General features: G+C 48.0%; 1 protein-coding gene across 2 annotated transcripts in view; it reads right to left on the reverse strand.

Annotated features, from left to right (window-relative positions):
- KIF6 (kinesin family member 6) overlaps positions 1-21,744 on the reverse strand; it is a 1,127,187-nt gene that overhangs the window by 989,007 nt on the left and 116,436 nt on the right. For both annotated transcript variants that reach the window (XM_069236333.1, XM_069236332.1), the window contains exon 4: positions 194-341. In XM_069236333.1, the coding sequence (XP_069092434.1) occupies positions 194-341 (148 nt within the window). The remainder of the gene's footprint in view (positions 1-193; positions 342-21,744) is intronic.

Raw genomic sequence — 21,744 nt, forward strand, 5'->3', positions numbered from 1 at the left:
ATTTTTACTAATAAAGGCTCTGTTACTGCACTTTATCATTTCTAATAAAGGCTCTGTTAGCGCACTTTATCATTTCTAATAAAAGCTCTGTTAGTGCACTGTATTTCAACACCTACTTTTCAAGTTCCGTTTTTGCACTGGCAGAAAAGTCACACTATTACTTTAAAAAAAATATGTACAGAAAATGGTGTACCTGTTGCAGTTGCTCGAATATGTAGGATAAAGTTCGCGGAATAATGCCCCTGTCGTTGTATCTCTCCGCCCCTCCAGTTATTGTGAAGGTCTTTCCACTTCCCGTCTGTCCGTATGCGAATATGGTGCCATTGTAGCCAGCCAGCACACTGAAAAGGAAAAGAGAGGCCATGTCAAGGGGTCTTGGAGCAGACATCTTGGATTGGGCTCACCCGCTCTTACGTGCACTGATGATACAAGGGACTGAATAATGTGAGCCAGTTGTGGTTCACATGTACAGCAGAAGAGCCAGCCCAGAGTTGAAGCTACATGGAGCTGACCACACCCCCACCCCACCCAGTCCCCTGAAGCCCCGGTGCTAATGATATACTTGTGTCACCTGAATATAGTTTTTTTTTGCTCAGACAAGTTTATTGAGAAAGTAAGCAGTTACAGAATAGACAGTGAAAACACACTACAGGGTACATTGTGTAACCTCATACGTAAACATGAGCTATAGTGTAGGTAAGTACAACGGTACAATAACAGGAGTTGGTATAACATTTGTCAAGCATGGTGGTAAAGCACAGCGGTACATTGAGAACGTATCTTAAAGTAGGTGGTAGCCAAGTGTGGGATCTCCTCATGAGATGAGGAGTGAGGTTCCTGAGTGTACTCAATATGTATGAGCAGAAAAAAAAAAATAGGAAAAAAGGAAGAAGGAAAAAGTAGAGAAAAGAGAAAGGCCTCATTATGGGTAGTAGGTGCTATATAAATCCCCTCACCATCCCCTACGATTGAAGATCCTGACCCAGTGCAAACACTGTAGAATACAATAGGATGCAATAGGTCTAGGGGCAACACAAACCATATACTCTGAAAGTGGAATGCAAACCACGAAGGGGCCCCAAGCCTAGTGTAGTGTGTACAGGGTCGCTGGGAGTGTAAGAAAACACTAAGGGTGTCTAAGATGCCCCACCCCAAGACCCTGAAAAGTAGGAGTAAAGTGACCCTACTACCCCAGAAACACACTAAAGTCGCGAAAGCAGATTCTGCAAAGACAGCAACTGACTGCAAAGCACTGAAGACTGATTTATGGACCTGAGGACCTGCAAAGGAAGGGGACCAAGTCCAAGAGTCACAAAAGTGTTTAGGGGGGGCAGGAGCCCACTAAAGCCCGGATGAAGGTGCAAAAGGGCTGCCTCCGGGTGGAAGAAGCCGAAGATTCTGCAACAACGAAAGGTGCCAGGAACTTCTCCATTGCACAGAAGATGTCCCACGGCGTGCTGGAGGATGCAGAGTTGTTTCCACGCAGAAAGACCGCAAACAAGCCTTGCTAGCTGCAAAGGTCGCGGTTGAAGGAAAAGGGTGCTGTCCGGGCCCAGGAAGGACCAGGAGGTCGCCACTTGGATGAGGAGACAGAGGGGGCACTCAGCAACACAGAGAGCCCATGCAGAAGCAGGCAGCACCTACAGAAGCACTTGAACAGGGGTTCAAGAAATCTGAACATGGCGGTCATCTCAGCACTACAAAGGAGGGTCCCACGAAGCCGGTGGTCAACTCAGCAGGTTGGGCAATGCAGGACGGAGTGCTGGGGACGTGGGCTGTGCTGTGCACAAAGGAATCCTTGCAAGAGTGCACAGACGCCCTAGCAGCTGCAGTTCATGCAGTATACAGGATTACTGTCTGGCGTGGGGAGGCAAGGACTTACCTCCACCAAATTTGGACAGAAGGACCACTGGACTGTCTGGGTCCCTTGGATCCAACTCCTGGGTTCCAGGGACCATGCTCGTCACGATGAGAGGGGACCCAGAGGACTGGTGAAGCAGAAGTTTGGTGCCTGCGGTAGCAGGGGGAAGACTCCGTCAACCCACAGGAGATTTCTTCTTGGCTTCCAGTGCAGGGTGAAGGCAGACAGCCCTCAGAGCATGCACCACCAGGAAACAGTCGAGAAAGCCGGCAGGATTAGGCGTACAATGTTGCTGGTAGTCTTCTTGCTACTTTGTTGCAGTTTTGCAGGCATCCTGGAGCAGTCAGCGGTCGATCCATGGCACAAGTCGAAGAGGGAGATCCAAGAGGAACTCTGGTGAGCTCTTGCATTCGTTATCTGAAGAGAAGCCCACAGGGGAGACCCTAAATAGACCTCAGAGGAGGATTGGCCACCTAGAGAGGTAAGCACCTATCAGGAGGGGTCTCTGACGTCACCTGCTGGCACTGGCCGCTCAGAGACCTCCATTGTGTCCTCACACCTCTGGATTCAAGATGGCAGAGGTCTGGGACACACTGGAGGAGCTCTGGACACCACCCCTGGGGTGGTGATGGACAGGGGAGTGGTCACTCCCCTTCCCTTTGTCCAGTTTCACACCAGAGCAGGGGCTGGGGGATCCCTGAACCGGTGTGGACTGGCTTATGCAAGTAGGGCACCATCTGTGCCCCTAAAAGCATTTCCAGAGGCTGGGGGAGGCTACTCCTCCCCAGCCCTTCACACCTATTTCCAAAGGGAGAGGGTGTAACACCCTCTCTCAGAGGAAATTCTTTGTTCTGCCTTCCTGGGACTGGGCTGCCCAGACCCCAGGAGGGCAGAAGCTTGTCTGTGGATTGGCGGCAGCGGTAGCTGCAGTGAAAACCCCAGAGAGCTGGTTTGGCAGTACCCGGGGTCCATGCTGGAGCCCCAGGGATGCATGGGATTGGCACCCCAATACCAGATTTGGCATGGGGGACAATTCCATGATCTTAGACATGTTACATGACCATATTCGGAGTTACCATTGTGAAGCTACATATAGGTATTGACCTATATGTAGTGCACATGTGTAATGGTGTCCCTGCACTCACAAAGTCCGGGGAAATTGCCCTGAACTATGTGGGGGCACCTTGGCTAGTGCCAGGGTGCCCTCACACTTAGTAACTTTGCACCTAACCTTCACCAAGTGAGGGTTAGAGATATAGTTGACTTATAAGTTACTTAAGTGCAGTGTAAAATGGCTGTGAAATAATGTGGACGTTATTTCACTCAGGCTGCAGTGGCAGTCCTGTGTAAGAATTGTCAGAGCTCCCTATGGGTGGCAAAAGAAATGCTGCAGCCCATAGGGATCTCCTGGAACCCCAATACCCTGGGTACCTAAGTACCATATATAAAGGGATTATATGGGTGTACGAGTGTGCCAATCAGAATTGGTGAAATTAGTCACTAGCCTGCAGTGACAAATTTAGAAAGCAGACAGAGCATAAACACTGAGGTTCTGGTTAGCAGAGCCTCCGTGAGACAGTTAGGCATCACACAGGGAACACATACATATAGGCCACAAACTTATGAGCACTGGGGTCCTGGCTAGCAGGGTCCCAGTGACCCATAACAAACATACTGACAACATGGGGTTTTCACTATGAGCACTGGGCCCTGGCTAGCAGGATCCCAGTGACACATAACAAACACACTGACAACATAGGGTTTTCACTATGAGCACTGGGCCCTGGCTAGCAGGATCCCAGTGATACAGTGAAAACACCCTGACATACACTCACAAACAGGCCAAAAGTGGGGGTAACAAGGCTAGAAAGAGGCTACCTTCCTACAGACCTCAGCAAGCCACCGGGAAATCCATTGCAGCTAGGACATTAAAAAATAATGTTCACAGTTAAAGGCTAATAGACCTCCCTAGTCGGTTGGACGACACAGCTTTGCTCGTGCCACCTGGCAGCGACCACTGACCCTGATTAATTCACCCAGTAATCTGAGCAGGGTGTGGAAGAGTGGTGGAGGAACAGAGGCAAATTCACAAAATAATATACGAGCTGTGGCAACATGACTATTTTTTAAAGAACGATTCTGCGAAAAACAGAGAGGAAAAGTCATCCAAAAGGCCACCCTGTGTGCTGTGACCCCTCGAGTTATATTGTCAGGAAGTCCCAGTACGTGTGATAAAGAATTTTCCCTAAATAGTGAATGATGGAACCTCACCAAGGGAGGGGTCCCTTCCCACAATCCACCACGGACTCAGGATGATGTGGCGAGAGTGGGAACACACAAGATTTGTGCCAGTTAACTTTTAGCCTGGTCACCTGACGGAACTCCCTTAGGGCTTGGGCATGATCCGTGCAGACATCTCAAAGATGAAGCAGCATGCTGTCTGCGTAGAGAGAAACAGCCTGAAGGCCATCAGCCAAGGGGCTGCCCCAGGCCCCTCCACTATGGCACAGTCTGGTAGCCAATAGCTCAATCGCTAAGGCATAAATGAGGGGAGAAAGGAGGCAACCCTGTCTGGTGCCATGCTGAACAGCCACGGGGCAGAAATAAGACTTCCCGTCTGGACTCTTGACGAGTGGTTGGTATAGAAAAGCTAAATCCAACGCAAGAATCGATTCTCAAGCCAAACCTACTGAGCACCTCAAACATACACTTCCAGTCAACAGAATCAAAGGCCTTTTTAAAGTCCAAGCCATGCAGGCCGTTCTAGGGAAAAGATGGGAGGCAAACTCCAACACCTAATGGAGGAGGTGGTCCTGCCCAGCACAAACTGTTCTGGTCCAGGTGGAGTAGCTGTGGGAGCTGGGGGAGATCTTGCGGAGGAGCTTATAGTCAGTATTGAGTCTGGCGAGTGGTCGGTACAAGGAGAGGTCAGTAGGATCCTTACCAGGCTTAGGAATGGACCTCGGCATCACCTCGTGCAGCAAGAGTGCCCTCTTCACAGGACAGTTTGTATAACTGGCCCAGCTTCGGGATCAGTAGGTCAGATTGCACACAATAAAACTCAAGGAGAAAGCCCTCCAGGCCTAAAGTCCTGTCCGTCAACAGCGCAAGAAGGGCTGCCCTATGTCCTCCAGTGTGACTGGAGCATCACGCTTCAGCTGCTGTTCTTGAGAGATGCGGGGTAAGGCAATGTCCTTTAGCAGGGATTCAATATGCCAGCAGGAGCAGAGTCAGGCGGAGCCATGTAGCCCGTGGTAATGACCAATGAAAGCATTATGTAGGTCGTTCTGGGTGGAAGCAAAAAAGCTGGGGCACTGCAGATGGAGGCGGTGGGGTCACGGGTGTCAACTTGTTCGATCAGTTGTGCTAGTAAGGTCCCAGGTGTATCCGGATTGGAGTGACTTTCACCTCATGCGCCGTGTAACTAACACTGCACAGTCTGTCAAGCAGCTCAGTGTGCCGTATGTGGGCAGCACTGAGGGTACAAGAATCACCATCCACACCGGTCGTCATGCCTTCAAGGCAGAGCAAGGACCCTTCAACAGACTGCAGCTCAGTATTAATGGCCCTCCGTATCCCTACTGCAGTACTGATACAGTGACCCCGTACTGCCACTTTGAACGCTTCCCATTCCATAGTGTTGGAGGAGGCTGTGTCAGTGTTAAGGGCAAAATAATCCTCCAGAACTGCATGCAGCAAGGAATGGAAGGGGACATCCTCAAGGAGGGAGGGCTGCATGTGCCAGGTCAGAATGGGAGGAGGAGAGACACAGCAGCCAAGGCTGACCTGAAGGGGGATGCGATCCAAGGCTGTGCGACCCAGGCAGAGTATATGTGGGTGGACCATAGGATTAGATCAAGGCGGACATGGAGGTCATATGGGGTAGAAAAGAAAGAGGAAGTCTTAACCTGAGGGTTCCACTGGCACCAAATGTCACAGAGGTTCCAGTGTTACAGCCAATTAGCAAAGCGCTTAGCAGTGTGCATTGCTGGAGCTTGTGGTGGGGGGCAAGGACCAACCTAGGGAGATATCTAATACACAATTATAATCTACCCTAAAACCCAGAGGGCATCAGCCCAGTACCCCTCGTGTATAGAGTGCAACAAGGAACATAGACTGTTCAGTATTGGGAGGTAGTCATGGAGGGAGGCCCCTCAGCGGAACTGGGTGCCCATCTATATCCAAGTCAAGGGTCCCTAAGAGAAGACTGAGTAGCCAGCAGCAAACACTTGTCCCCTCCAGGGCCACAGCGCTTCAGATGAGGAAAATGTATCTCTTGGGTTGTTGCAGTATGGGCATTTCTTAGATTTGTAGAGCGGTTCTTGCCACTCGTTAGGATATCCACGAACTGGCAGGCTCAAGTTGATTAGCCGAATAGCCAGGTCTTCAGGGACTTTTTGAAGTCTGGAAGAGATGGGGAGGTCCGGAGATGAAAGGGTAGCTTGTTCCATGTCTTCACTACTAGGTAGGAGAAGCAGCCACATCCGCAATGTTGCATGCAGGGGGTGAGGGATAGAAAAAGGGAAGTGTGAGCGACAATAGTGGGCAGTATAGGTGGTGGTTCAAGTAGGCGGGTCCACAGATGTGTAGGGCCTTGCATTCTTGAGTCAGGAGCTCGAACTGGCATCTTTTCTGTACACGGAGCCAGTGGAGGTCCCTGAGGTAGGAGGGGGTGATGTAGGTTAATCCGGGGAGATCCATGATGAGTCTGGCTGCAGCATTCTGTATTGTCTGTAGTCATCAGAGGAGGTGAGATCCGATCCCTGCATGGAGAGTGCTACCATAGTCCAGTTGGCTGGAGATGAGGGCCGGCATGATGGTGTGTCTTGAGCTTTGGAATAGCCATCTAAATATCTTACGAAGCATGCAGAGGATGAAGGAGCAGAAAGAGTAGATGGAATTGACCTGAGTTGTCATGGTCAGCTTGTCCTGAATGATGCCTCGGTAACTAGTGTGGTAAGTGGAGGTCTGAGGGCCTCCAGGATACATTGCATGGGGAGCTTTTGTTTCCAATGATCAGTACTTCTTTCTTGTCCGTTCAGAGCTCCACGCGACTGTCCTTCATCCAGCTGGTGATGGCTGTCATGCAGATGTGGAAACTGGCCTTAGTGTTGTCTTCAGAGAGGGAGAGGATGAGTTGTGAGCCATGAGGCATAGGATTCATTTTGTGTGTTTTAATGATGCTGCCCCGAGGGGTCATATAAATGTTGAAGAGGGTGGGGCTGAACGAGGATCCTTGAGGTACACCACAGGTGATTTCCTTGGGTTCAGAAGTGGAGGGACATCAGAATTTTTGTGTTTCTTCCGGTGAGGAAAGACACAATTCCTCCAAGAGTGGCTCCTTCAATGTCTATGTTGTGCAACCTTGTGATGAGTGTGTGTTAGAAGATCGTATTGAAGGCTGCGAGAGCTCTAGGAGGATCATAACCGCAGCCTCTCCTCAGTCGACTAGGTTTGGATGTCATTGGTAGCTGCGATAATGGTCTGTCTCGGTGCTGTGGTTGCTGCGGGATTCAGATTGGGAGAAGACAAGTAGAAGGTTCTGTTCCAGATGTGAAGAGAGTTGTTGGTTGATGGCTATTTCTAATACACTGGCCGGGAACTGGAGCAAGGAGACTGGTCGCTCGTTGTTGAGTTCACTAGGATGTGGCAATGGTTTCTTCAGTAGGGTGCTGACTTTTGCAGGTTTCCAGTCCTCAGGGAAGGTGGCCGTGACAACTAAGGTGTTGAACAAGGTGGTGAGTATGTAGATGATTCTGGCTCCACCTTAGTTGAAGATGTGTTGGGGGCATGGGTCGGTTGGGGCCCCTGAGTGGTCCAAGGTCATTATGGAGGCAGTGTCCTGTGGGCAAGCTGGTTCCATTCGGTTAGCCTGATGTCTGTGGTGTTCGCAGGGTTGTCGTGTTGCTTGAAGAAGCTGGTGGCTTTGGGATGGGGTTCAAAGTTTCTGTAGATGTTGGCGATCTTGTTGTGGAAGAAGTGTGCAAGGTTGTCGCAGAGTTCCTGTGACGGGGTGATGTTGTTTGTTGCAGCTGAGGGGCTGGAGAATTCTTTGACAATGTTGAAGAGTTCTTTGCGGTTATTGGAGCCTGATTCGATGCGTGAGGCTAAGGCCTTTTTTTCAGTTCTCTCAACTGTCAGTGGTTTCTGCATTTAAGATAAGGAGAGACCGGATAAAGTTCAGCCACTGTGTACATGCCGCAAACATTCCACGTAAGTGTATGGGCCTCAAATGGAGGGCAGGGTCCCCTGCGGGCAGGCGGCAGCTAGGAGGTATTATTGCATGCAAGCGCTAGAGGAGTGTGCAGCGGAGCTATTTCTAGCACTCTCCTACACCTCCCATCGGAAGATGCAGCCACCCATCCCCCCACCTATATTTTAAAGGCCTGGCTCGTGCTTTGGCTCTTCGATCACAGCCGATCACAGGCCCGGCTTCTGCTCCCCTTTGTTGGCCGCCATCTCTAGGATAGCAAGGGTGGGTGCAAAAGATAAAGACCGAGTCCGCACCTACTATCCCCGGATAGCACAAACTGGCCGCCACGAAGCTTGAAATTTAATTAGAGTTTGCGCAGTTTATTAAACAGCAAAATGAATAGACAGCTTGGCTCTAGCCCGCATCGAAGCGTGCACGCAGCAAGCCATGGCGACTCCTTTTCAGGTTTAACTTGTAATGGAGCTTGTGCCATCTCTGGCCAAGGGATTGTATGGTGTACTTAGTCTACGGGGATTTTGGGTAGGCCTTCTTCAGCCATTGGCTTCTATGGCTCAGAAGCCTTCCACTATTGGCTTGTGACGTTGTCAATCACATTTCGGATGAGTCCTACGGAGGATATTTGTTTCACCTTCTTTGTATTCGTTGTTTTGAAGTGTCCTTCTGCCTCCTTTGGAATGAGGGACTATTTTACTGATAAAAAGTACGCTCTGCCACTAAACATTTAATTATTTATCTCATCCACGGGCTGTATACAAAAAAACAATCATTTTTAAATTGCTTTCCACTGCACAAGGCGCTTTCGTTGCTTTCGTCAACGCAGGAGTGAGCGGGTTAAACACTGGTTTCCCAAAGCTTTTTCCCCAATACATCTAAATACAAGTTGCTTTCTGCTAAAATGAGACCCGAACTTCCAGGAAACCACATTGTCTTAAGTAAGGAAAAAGTCAGTGTGAACATTGTTCGTTTACGTCGGTCCGGAGGGAAACGGCCGGGTCAGGAGTCCTGACTTGCAGGTGACCCCCAATATCTACAGCGAGGGCTTAACCCGCTGAGCTGTACCCCTCCTGGGACCACTAGTCTGCGTGTGGTCACAGAAGGGACAGGTGATCCACTCTGGGTTTAACCATTAAACACCCTCCCTGACCCCTCAGCAGACACCCCAAACTTTACACACCCCGGGGAGCAGCGCGGGGGTGAAAGGGTTACAGGTTTCTATCAGTTCCCTCCTTTTGAAATTATAGAACAAAAAAATGGATTTAATTGTCACTGGCATCAGAAAGAACTTCTTAAGGCGAAACATCAAATCACGCAGAAAAAACTGAGAACAATAAAATCCTAACTTGTCAGCCGCCGCTCGGGGCAACAACCTGACGGGACCTTCCAGCTGTCGGCGTCGCGGCGCTTCATTCACCGTTACCTGCCCAACTTATCAACGGGCAAATTAATCTCCGTTAACGGCCCGGGCGGTTCCAAAGTGTGTAAATTACACCGACTGAACCCCTTCCAGCCAAGGGAAGAAGAAAGTCTCTCACCGCACAAAAGCAATCTTTAAAGCCGCAAAAAGTGGGCAGGACATCCTAGGGATTCTAGGGGCCCAGGGACAAACATTTTAGGGAGGCCCTGTTCAGAACAGCTTTGAATGTATGATCCAGTTTCAGCTCTTTCGTGCCCCCTTTGGCCCGGTCACCGACACTGCACAAGAACACTCGTCCAAACTCAAAATGTGTCTTTACATGTACTATTCAGGGATGGTGATGTGTTTTCGATATTGTAACAGCAGCAGCTCAGTAATGTTACTGCAAATAATTTCTGTGACACCTCCCAGTTCACATATGCGAGGTCCTGGTTTCATCCAAAATAAACTTTTTTTTAATGGCTGTTGCATGAAACAAACACAACATCTCCCTGCAAAATGTATGTAATAGAGTCTCACATCACCCACATTAAAAATAAATTCAAGGAAAATAGTATTTAAAACAATCTGTTTAAGAATTAATCAAGATAATCAGGGAAAAGACTCTGGAGAACAGAGCTGGCTCTCTCAGGGGCCCCCTGAAAGGCTGGGGCCCGGGGCCAGAGCCCACCTGCCCGTGCCTTGAAACGTCTATGGAAGTGTTCTTTTAGGTGCATGGAGGCAACAACTCGCGACTCCGGATCTCACTCCGAGCCGAGCTGTGAATTAATCCGGACTTCCCAGGTCCGATCCACAAAGGTTTCCCTGCGACTAGCAGAGTCTTACCTCAGGCCAAGCTGTGAATTAATTCTCATCCTCCTGGGCCAACTAACAAAGCTTCTTTAGTTCTTGACTAGGACAGCACATGCGCTGTCTGTTGCAAGACATGTTACCTTATAATGGGTTTAGAGCCCGCTTATTACTTACCATTGGTTTGCTTCATTGTCACTCATTTGTTTGCTTCTTATTGGTTAGCTTTGCGTACTTTCATTCCTCTTCTTGTATTTGTCCCTCCACTGGAGCATGGTCACATTACTATGACCTTCTGCTGGTTGTTTTTTTCAGGCGCTGTTTTCTTTAAGCACTCTACCAGAGTGCATATGATTTCCCATCTCCCTTGTGTGCTAGTCTCCTCTGTCCGCCATGCTCCATTTTCCTCTCTCGCCTTTGTGCTTCTCTCACACTCACCCCCTCATGTTGCCTTCTTGCCCATGTGCTTTCTTCCTGCCAGCTTCTTGTTGAGGTCTTTCAGCAGTTTGATCCCCCGAGACCTCATGTTGGTTCCTCCTAACAACACCTCCTTTTTTGCTCCGCTCCCCACCCACGCCCCTGTGTGGATTCAGCTCCAGGTCCCCTATGGTGGCTTCCACCCCGCCCTGCACTCACATCTTGCTTTCCCCACTTGCTTTAAGCCCCTCCCCCATCAGCACTCCCCACCCCCACCTGCGCCCCCTGAGTTGTTTCCTCCCTTCCCCAATGCTTTCCCCCACCGCCTTTAAAATAAAAACGTTTTGTACTTTTTTCTTCTAGTTATCAATCCAGCTCGGGTTGGTAAATATAAAGAAAAAAGAAAAACATGTGCCTCATTTTGAAGGTGCTCGCTTGCACAGAGTGTGTATCTACAAAATACTGAGGCCACTCAAGTCAAAGGCTTTTTTTTTTTTTTTTCCTCAATTCTTCAGCCATGTGGCTGGCTAAAACTACTTGGAAAGCCAATAGGCCCTAAATGCTAGACCTCTTGGCTTTGCCAATGCTTGTACTGTGACTAGTTGTTTTTTTTCTTCAAGCTGAGGGATAAATTAATCCTGAGCTCAAAAACCAAACTAACAAAGTTTAGCATAAGACCTAGGTGCAGGACAGGCTTCCTCTCAAACCTGAAACACAATGTTGTTTCTCACGAGAATGGCTTACTCTTGGAAATACATGAGTAAGCCACCGTGAACTCTGCAGTTATACACAACGACTGACAAAAAAAGTTCAGTGACTGTGGTCTGGATACTGAGACAGATAAAAAGCTTTGAGATTTTATTACAAAACCTGACTGTCCTCAGGGGGATGGGTACAGATGCTCATGTTGATCAACTGTGACTCTCACATGAAGGATGAGGCTTCCCCAGTATTCTTAAAGAGAATGAGAGAAATACAGTCCCAGTGTAGTGGGGTACCAAGGACAGGGAGTCAGAGTCACACAGGATGTTCCCAATGACAGAAGGAGGCTAACCTAAGATCGCAGTAGACCACATTCACGTCAGGCCTTCAACAGAAGCTAGGTTTCAGTGTAGTGTAGAGCTCAGATTCATCTCTTCCACCCCGACAAAAGCACACTTTGTAACCAGCCCAAGCCCACCTTCAAAAGAAATGGTCCACGCAAGCCTTCCTTGAGTAGACTGAGTCCATCAGAAGAGAATCCCTGGTCCCTTGGAGTTGTTGCTCTAGAACGGCGCCATACAAATAAAGACACGTGACACCCTCGCCTGATAACTGCACCTCAAGGCCCCAAAGGAAGAGTGGCATGATCAAGCAAGGCCACTGCGGAGAGGGAGCAGTCCGCCATTTCTCCATGGACCTTTAGGGACACAAACTCTCTCAGTAAGGTGCCTCGCTACACAAGGTGTCATCGGTCCCTAAGTGCAATACACATCGTTCACTTAACATCTTGGAGAGTACCTCAACGATAAAACACCCTGAGGGACATTCTGAAGAGAAAGATGATAACTGACCAGGATACACTGCTGAGAAGTCCTATGACGGTTCGTGGTTTTCTCCATCCGCTAGGGTTACCCACCCTGTCCTGTTAATGCTGTAAACTGATGCGGGTGAATTACAAATAACATACAAAATAAAATACACTCTCAGATACAGTTGTTAACCATCCCGTAAGCACACGTCCTCTTCCTCACTGACAAACAAGGAGCGAGCCTTTGCCCTGCCTCTGCATCTCTTGCATCTATGATGGCAGTCCATGTGATCTTAACGCATGTTCTAATGCACTCCTAGACGGATACTTGGATCATGTCAGATAGATGCATCTCTTGCGTCTATGATTGCAGTCCACAGGATCTTACTGCATCTTCTAAGGCAGCCCTGTGCGGACACTTGATTCAAGTCAGATGGATGCATCTCTTGAGTCTATGATGGAAGTCCAGGGGATCTTAACACATGTTCTACGGCAGTCCTAGGCGGATACTTGATTCTAGTCAGATAGATGTACCTCTTCAGTCTTTGATGGCAGTCCACGGGATCCACCCGCATGTTCTAAGGCAGCTCTAGAAGGATACTTGGATCATGTCAGATATATGCATCTCTTGCGTCTATGATGGCAGTCCACAGGATCTTACCGCATATTCTAAGGCAGCCCTATGCGGACACTTGATTCTAGTCAGATAGATGCATATCTTGCGTCTGTGATGGCAGTCTACAGGATCTCAATGCATGTTCTACACCAGCCCTAAGTGAATACTTGGATCACGTCAGATTGATGCATCTCTTGCGTCTTTGATGGCAGTCCACACGATCTTAACGCATGGTCTACAGCAGCCCTAGGCGGATACATGGATCACGTCAGATAGATGCATCTTTTGTGTCTATGATAGCAGTCCATTGGATCTTAACACGTTCCACAGCAACTTTAAGCGGTTACTTGAATCTTGGAGTAATGATATGTGATTGCACCAATGAAGAGTTACTTGATGGCAGTCAATGGACTGCGTACATCCTTTAGGACTAGGTGGGAGCGAAAACCTCAAGGAAAAACAAGCATGATTGTAAACTAAGGTGCAAATCACTCGAACAGACTGTTTAAATACTACCACGGAACCACAATGACCACTTAAGTAATCCCGATTCTGTTTTAGGTTTGGTGGAGAGCGGGGATATCCCTGGGAAGGGCTCACCGATGTGCTTGAAGAAGGGAGCGGTGCCCAGTATTCTTCCAAAGCTAATCCCTTATTAGCACACCCCATCAGTCTCTTGACCGGCTCTCCCAAAGACGAATAATGATTACATTCACCGGGGGATTACTTGTGGATATCCGCGGCTATACGTAGGATTAGCGAACACCACCCGTGGCACCACTCTACACGAGTACATCAGAAAGACCTACGTCTGCGGAGAGAGAGCTTGACAAACGCACCACATCTTTCACTGGCCCATTCCATAAATCTCAAGCTGAGGAGGAGGAGGAATTTAAACCAATGTGATCTTTGGACAGGGAGTCTGAGATGAAAAAAACACCAAGTCCAAGTTTTGTACAGTAAATGTTCCTGAACCAATGCAAACATTCTCACATTTTACTGTGCGGCTGGAAAAAAGATCAGCTCTCTTTCTGCGCATAAAATGTGGGTTTATTTACCTAAAAAGTAATTTGAAATGTCATGAAAGGGATATAATCTCCCCTCTGTTCAATTTTTTCTGAGGGCTTGACAAAGACTTGGGCTATGAAAGAAATGAAGTATAATTAAAAAATAACTAGGATAAGAGTTGAGAAACGTGGCCATGCTAAGAGGACTTCACTTGACTCTTCAACTTTAGTCCACGTTATGCTCCCTGATTACAAGTCATTCACACACACGGATGGGAATCTCTCTCCTGCCATGAATGGCTCCAGTTACAAATTTGCCCTAATGGGCAATGGGCCATACCATGTAGACACATCTGCATGTTGTAGAATTTAGCATGGGCTTTTCCCCTATTACATTTCAGACTTTTCATTTTTAATAACTTTTTAATTGATATTTCCAAACCAATAAAAGAGTGTGAGACTTCCACAACCAGGCACGTGGTCCACCATCGTCTATATTATAATAGTCAGGTAGTAATGTCACAACTCATTAAAATATGGCATAACCACTTCCATTTATACAATAATGCACAAATCCCTCATCCCATATGCACCCCCCTCATCTCTCCTATTAGTGTGCGTATCTCGAATAGTGTGCTAAGGCTTGTCAAGGCATGGGTCTAATTGTATGCCCCGGCCCCATGATCCTGCCCCCCGTGTTTCCATATCTTATAATGTTTCTGAGGGCATCCTCTCGCAGTATAAACAGGACGTTCCAGGCCCATAGAGTAGTCCATACCTTTGGCCTATGTCTCCTCAGGAGGGGCCGTCACGTCTTTCCATGCTCTCGCGATATCGTGCCTTACCACTATTTAGCGTAAGACCGCTCGTTGATATCTCTTGCTCCCCAGGTCATCCGTAATATGTAAAAGGATAAGCTTGGGGTCTCTGGGAGTAGGCCACCCCAATACTCCCTCTAGTCTACAAATTTCAGAAGGTTTGAGGGCCTGCGGTGCATGTCGCCAAACACGTACACCCAAGCTCGATGGCCAGGATTATTCTGTATTTTCATTGTGACCACCATCACGAATACCTTATTGGTAGGTATTGTGAGTCGACCGCCTGTGCTCTTAAAACAATTGGTACCAACAGCGCAGCATCCATGACTAGTTAGTGACCATGAACAGCGCATGTATTGATCGGAACCTGGACGCTCAGAGTTGAGACTATTTCTTCTATGACATTTTGTTATTTTATAGACATTTGTAAGTCAGTGTGCGGCTACCGCCATCTTCCTATAACAGGCGAGGCTCCACATTCCATCTTTACTGTACAGTGATAACTGGGTTAGATGGTATCTGGTTTCAACCTTCTCACCCCCTTCACAGCCTGGTCAGCTACCCCAGAGTCGAGGAGGCTGGGAGGTGTATTTCATGCTCATAGCTGTGGTACAGGCAATAAGCAGTAATTAATGCCCTCAACAGGGTGCGTTAACCTCTCTTAACTCACTCATCAAAGGGCAATAACACTGAACTGGTTTCACTGCCGTTCCCTTTATATTTCGTTTTTTAGCTGCTTGTCATTTGTACCCCAATGGTTAAGATGACACTGGCACATTCACAGAGGCAGACACTAAGTAGAAGTGCTTTTACAACTATTTAGAAATAACGATTTGAAGTGGGGCTTGGCTAACAGATTCCATATGTAATAAGCTATGGACGATACTCGGATGGTGGTGCTTTCTAATGGACAGTGCTCATTTCTGGGGTGCATCGATTCGGCAAGCGAGTGGCTGTAGAGCACCCTTGATGATCATGATTTAGGATACGAATGACATCTCTCGCTCGAAGCTCTGAGTACTGCTCCAATGAAACCCTGGTCTGGAGGTATCTGACAGAACTCAGAAAGGTGGCAAGTGCATGACTGAATGGATCCAAGCATGATACAAGTCATTAGTTCAATGCTCAATGTTGGTGATGGAGAACATACACAGACTGTAAGAGGGCAATGTCTTCGTTCCATAAGCCGCCACCTTCATCGTCTTTCCTGGTCGTAACTTCCACCTAGAAATCTTTTATGACCTGGAATGTAGATGATTATCTTTGGTCTTCGGGATTCACCCAGATCATTTCAAGGCCAATGTACTCTGCAGGTCATTTACTTGACTCAGTGTCCACCAACTTAAACTGGACTGGCACCTACCATCCCTGACCCTCTTTGGGTGGAGCACTTCGCAACACCTTTATCCCTTCCTATGTCCACCACGAATACACCATCTAAACCCTGCTCTGAATGTTTTGCCTTGAACTCATGGCAAGAGTCACCGCATCCACTTTTTTCAAAGACCCTGATAGAAACCCCGATGGACCTAAGCACAGGTATTTCCTCAGCAATCCTAAACTTCACGAACTGGATGGTGCTCGATGTTGATTGCACTGCGCCTTCAGTAACTGACCACTCATCACAAAGCCCCTTCGGCCTGTGGTACCTTGAAGAGCTGAAGGAGACCAAGAGGGCTTTCAGAGCTCTGAGCGTTGCTGGAGAAGCAATAAACAACATCACAGATTAGGAATCGAAAATGATCAGCGCCGCCTTAGATCTACTTTAAGTGCTTACTTCATGATGAAAATAAACTCCACAAGTAATTCATTACAGTAAATCTTCTCCATTGTTAAGGGGTTCATATATATCAGATGCAGGCGGCACTGTCATTAAGGAGCTATGCTCAGAGGTGTCCTCTTTTTCTGCTGGCAAGATTGACAGGAGTCAAGGTGGTTTTGCTCTTGAACCCAACACCCTCTTTCAACATGTTTGAGTCCCTTGTGGAAGCACATCAAAGGAGCAGTTTAGTTGCTTTCAAGCACCTGCCCATTCAAGGCGTGATGAAAGAAATGATATTTGTTAAATCATGGTCTTCTCTAGATCCTTGTCCCCCTCGCTAACTCATGCTTGCGGCTGACTCCACTGGGCCTGCACTTGCATCGCCTCTCTGGACACTGCCGAGGTTCAGGATGCTGGGAGCAAACTTTACTTGTACCGCTGCTAAAAGACACCGCTTCAGATCCTAAACCCTGCTAGCTATAGGTCTATCTCTCCTTCCTCTGTCTTTGAAGCTGCTGGAGAAGGAAGTACTGTCTCTGTCTGGAATCCAACTCCCTTCTTAATGGTTGGCAGTCATGCTTCCAGCTGGCACACAGGAAAGAAAGTGTTTTACTGGCTGCCACCGATGATGTTACAAGTATCTTTGGCCGGGGCGGTTCTTCTGCCCTGGTCCTGCTTGACCTGTTGGCAGCGTTGCACAATGTGCCTCACTCCGTTCTTCTCACACATCGCTTCAGTGCAGGTATCTGCAAACTTCAGCTCAAGTGGTTCATCTCTTTTCTCTCCGCCAGACGCAAGCAGTTTCTCTTCCGCAGTTTTTCTGCTCTTCGGGATCCACCTCCTGCAGGGATCCGCAGGGTTCACACTCAATTCCCACATGAATCCCCCTTCAGCAGCTCTTGAAGGATCATGTGGTTTAGATATAGCGCCTGATTTAGATATTGGTGGACGGGCTCCTCCGTTACAACAGTGACAGATATCCATCCCGCCGAAATCTAAATCCTATAGAAAATAATGGGCTTTAGATTTCAGCGGATGGGATATCCGTCACCGTGGTGACGAGTAACGCATCCACCAATATCTAAATCAGGCCCATAGTCTTGTATGCAGGTGATCAGACCATCATCTCCATTTCTAAGGACATCTGACACCCACTGTAGGTTCTGCTCCTGCATCATCTGCGTGGCCACAAAGATGGAGGCAAATTGTTTAAAAATTAACAGTGATAAAACAGCACACATTTTACTTCCTGGTCCTCTCTGTAGTGGGTCTTCAAAATCGCACTACTCCTATACCATGAGCTTCTGTCGGGAATCCTGGGTTCCTAGCTGACCACATTCTCTCTGGGTAACCAAGTGTCTCAGGGTGCAGGTGTGTGTTTCGTCATTATTTGGGATTCTTTGCAAACTTTTCAGATTTCTTCCGCTATTATCAAGGCTGGACTGGCTGTACCGGGCAGGTTGGAAGGGCGTGGGCCGCTTTTGTTACTGGAGGGCTGGTTTTGCAGCAGTTTAGCACTGTAGAGTTACTTGTCTATCCATCAGTTTTCAGGCAACAATATGATTACCAAGGTAACTCTAGTGATTAATGTGCCTGCTGCAGAGAGATCAGAGTTTAGTCTGGTGGCAGTTTTGATTCGTCTAAGGTATCGCAGAGGGTTAACATACCTGCTGTAAAGAACATGTACTTTGCAGATCAGTATTTTATGTGCATAGCTCAGTGGGTTACTGGTTGTGTCACAGAGATTGTTTCGTTACTTTGCAGTTCATACATTACAATCATAATTTAGCACCGTGAGCTATGAGCTGCCATCAAAGAGCTGCATGCAAACTGCATGGTGCAGGTTAGAAAGTTATGTTTGTCCCAGTCATTGATTATCCCAATTTGCTCAAAAGGGTTTATTTGGGTAGAAATAAATTATTAGTAAACCTCTAACCACTGTGTTACGCTCAGAATCCTGAGTTTATGCTCCCCAAACCAAGCGCTCCTAAATAATGCCACCAGTATGGATGCCGTGAATCCTACACCTTGTAGTCCCCTCTGTCTTATGTAACATCTTCTATACACTGATTCACACACGTATGATTCATTGTCTCTGTATGTGTGCGTGATGTAAAGTGCTCCAACACGCTACACTGGTAAGAGAGGCGCTATAAAACAAATGAAATACATGTGTGAGCGGGGCTATGGAGAGATGAGAAGGGCTGTTGGAGGGTGATGGTGCGGGAATCATTGAAGAGCCCTAGTAAAGATTGCTCCATCCTGGTGCACTGTAAGGCCATCATCTGCAGTGCTTTAAAAACGAACACAATTGAATATATAATGAAACATGTTGTATAATGCACCGTTTTTGCCATTTTTCCCAAATTGTTTTGTGGGTGGGGTTGGCACCCTCCCCTTCCTGCCCCCAAGCCCTACTGTAGTGGTCAGGCTTGCTCGCTCTACACCTTATGGGGTCTGGTCTGAAGCAATTTGCCAGGGCCCCCAGTCCAGCCCCGGCTATTATCTTGCAAGACCATAGCAGAGATGCTCATTACCTCATGTCTGGATTATGGGAACTCTCCGTATCTTGGCATGTCTTCTCATTTACAGTGCTGCCTACAGATGGTTCAAAACTCTGCGGCCCGTCTTGTTCTTAACCTTCTGCCTCCTTCTCACGCCAGCTCATCTTCCAGACCTTCACTAGTTGCCAATTTACAAACCTTCTTTGGTCAAAGCCCTAGGCTTTACTTTTGAAGCCTTGAACAACGAAGATACTCAAATCAGAAATTTGTCGTCATCCTTCATGCGATTTAGGTTTGTCTAGTCTCCCATTGGCCACCATCCCACGAATGCAAAGTGGGGACAAACTTTCAAATCTGGCAGGAAGAAATTGAAAGCCCTGCACTAGCCATGCAGCAGAATCCCAATCTTCTTCAGTTTAAAAAATATCAAAACATGGATCTTCCAGCAAACGTAAGGTCCACCTCTGAGATGGTTGCAGTGTCCGGTTACTCTTCGTAAGGATAGACACTTTAAAAATACATTAATGTAATATAAAAGGTGTCTAAGGCGTGGCGTGGCTTTGTTGCTGTGTCAACGACCAGGCCCCTTACCCTTGAGGTGGAAACACCTGGAACTGCTTATAAATATATATATGATCTAAGTCCTCCCCCAGGGTCCACCTCCTCACCAAAGGATCTGTTTTAAGGCCCGTGGTGGGCTAAGAAGGATGGACAGATCTGCTGGTGGCAATCTAAGTGGGTCATAAGGCTCATCCCAAGTAAATTTTCTGTTCTGATAGGACATGCCTAGCCAGAGATGTCCTCACTCATCCACCCCCAAACACACCCACCAACCTACACACATTCACACATACATACACACCCACACACCTACCTACTTACACCCACCTACACAAACACACACACCCAATACCTAACTTCACAAACACACACAAACACCCACCCACACTCACCTACACACACACACTCATACCTACACATGCACCTACCCATCTACACACACACACACACACACACACACACCACCTACCTCCACAAACACACACACACACATAGCAGGTTGTTTCGAAGCAATGCAGCACACCAGGATCACAGATGGGGAGAACCAAGGAAGACAAAACAATTTCACACCCCTCGATCAGACCATTACTTCCACAAGATGGCACAGCTGAAGGGCAACGCTCAGCCTGCATGCACCTTTGCAATGCTCCACATATGCACGTACACTTTGTTGTGTAATCTTATGTCCATCCTTGCAGCAGTAGGTTAGGTTCTTGAAACCCTTTGTTGAGTGTGTGCACATGAAAAAGTAATCCAGGTCAGTGCTGAGGCGCATCCAGGAATGGTGAAAGGATGGGGCATGGAGCATGTCCACCACACCCGCGATGAGTCATTTACAAAACTGCCTTAAAGTAGGTGTCAGATCTAGTGGCCTCGCGCACAAATCCGATTCAGTGGCCACCTAAAGCAGATGAGGTCATTTCAAAGACGCCTTGGTGCGGCTACCAAACAACTCGCGCGTTGAGTACTCTCCTTCGACTCTTGCCTATGGCTAGGCTGCATTAAGGCGCTACACAAGGGGTGCGCTACCTGTGGCCCGGGGACCCCTGGGGGTCCGCGAAGCCTCCTCAGACAGCTCCGCAACTGCTTAGAAAATTAAATATTAACAGATTAATAAAGTGTACATAAATAAAGTGGCTAAATGTACAACTGAAAATGTTTAAACGTACTGTAAATGTGAAGGAATTTGAAATTGGAGGCTAAAAAATAAATGAGTCTCCTCAGTTTGATTCGTGAGAGCAACGCGGGTGCATCACACTGAATATATTATGGATGATGTGGGGCTTCAATTGAATTTAGAAAAGTTCCAACCTCCCTGTTAAAATTAAAATGTTGTTTGTTTTTATTTGTTTGAAAAGTAAATAAAATGTGTTATACTTTGTGTATGTGTTAGATGAATGTTTGTTTTTGTATTTTTGGTGTACTGTTTTGTGGTTTAAATGACAATGTTTAGGCCGGGGTCCCCCACTTCCAGTAATGACTCAGTGGGGGTCCCCGGATTCCAATAATGACTCAGTGGGGTCCCCAGGTTCTGGTAATGATGAAGTGGGGTCCACAGAAGTGAAAAGGGTAAAAGCCGCTGGCCACACTCTATTTGTGAAAGAGCTACAGGAACTTCACCCCCGGCCCTGTCGCCGGCTCTGTCTGAAGCGCTGTCACTCGGCTGCTTCCTCGAAGCCTAACAGATGCTCCCACTCTCGGTAACTGAGTCCACGTGGCTCCTTGACAAGACCAAACCAGCGCCGGAAGCAGCCACACTCCAGCCTCCGCGGATGAGTAGAAGCGAGGCCGACACTAATAAAATATTTAATTTTCCTAAAGGAAACTGGTTGGCAGGTCCAGCTCCCGCTGCTCTGGACAAGAGATGAAAGCGGGTTTAATTAAAATAAACAGAGGAGCTCGGCGCTGCATCTCTGCTTCATAGTCCGTGCCAGGGCGAGGGGCGGGCAGATGCCACCCGCCCTCGGCGTGCGAGGAGGACATTTATAGACCCCAGGGCCGCTGGCTGCCCCACTGGTGCCTTCCAAGCCCTGCCGGAGGTATGCCACCCAAGGTGAAAGAGTGCCCGGAGAGGTGGTGAGGTATGCCACCCAAGGTGAAAGAGTGCCCGGAGAGGTGGTGAGGTATGCCACCCAAGGTGAAAGAGAGCTCAGTGAAGTGGAGAGGTATGCCACCCAAGGTGAAAGAGTGCCCGGAGAGGTGGTGAGGTATGCCAACCAAGGTGAAAGAGTGCCCGGAGAGGTGGTGAGGTATGCCACCCAAGGTGAAAGA

The sequence above is a fragment of the Pleurodeles waltl genome, chromosome 5, assembly GCF_031143425.1.
Source record: "Pleurodeles waltl isolate 20211129_DDA chromosome 5, aPleWal1.hap1.20221129, whole genome shotgun sequence".
Classification (NCBI taxonomy): domain Eukaryota; kingdom Metazoa; phylum Chordata; class Amphibia; order Caudata; family Salamandridae; genus Pleurodeles; species Pleurodeles waltl.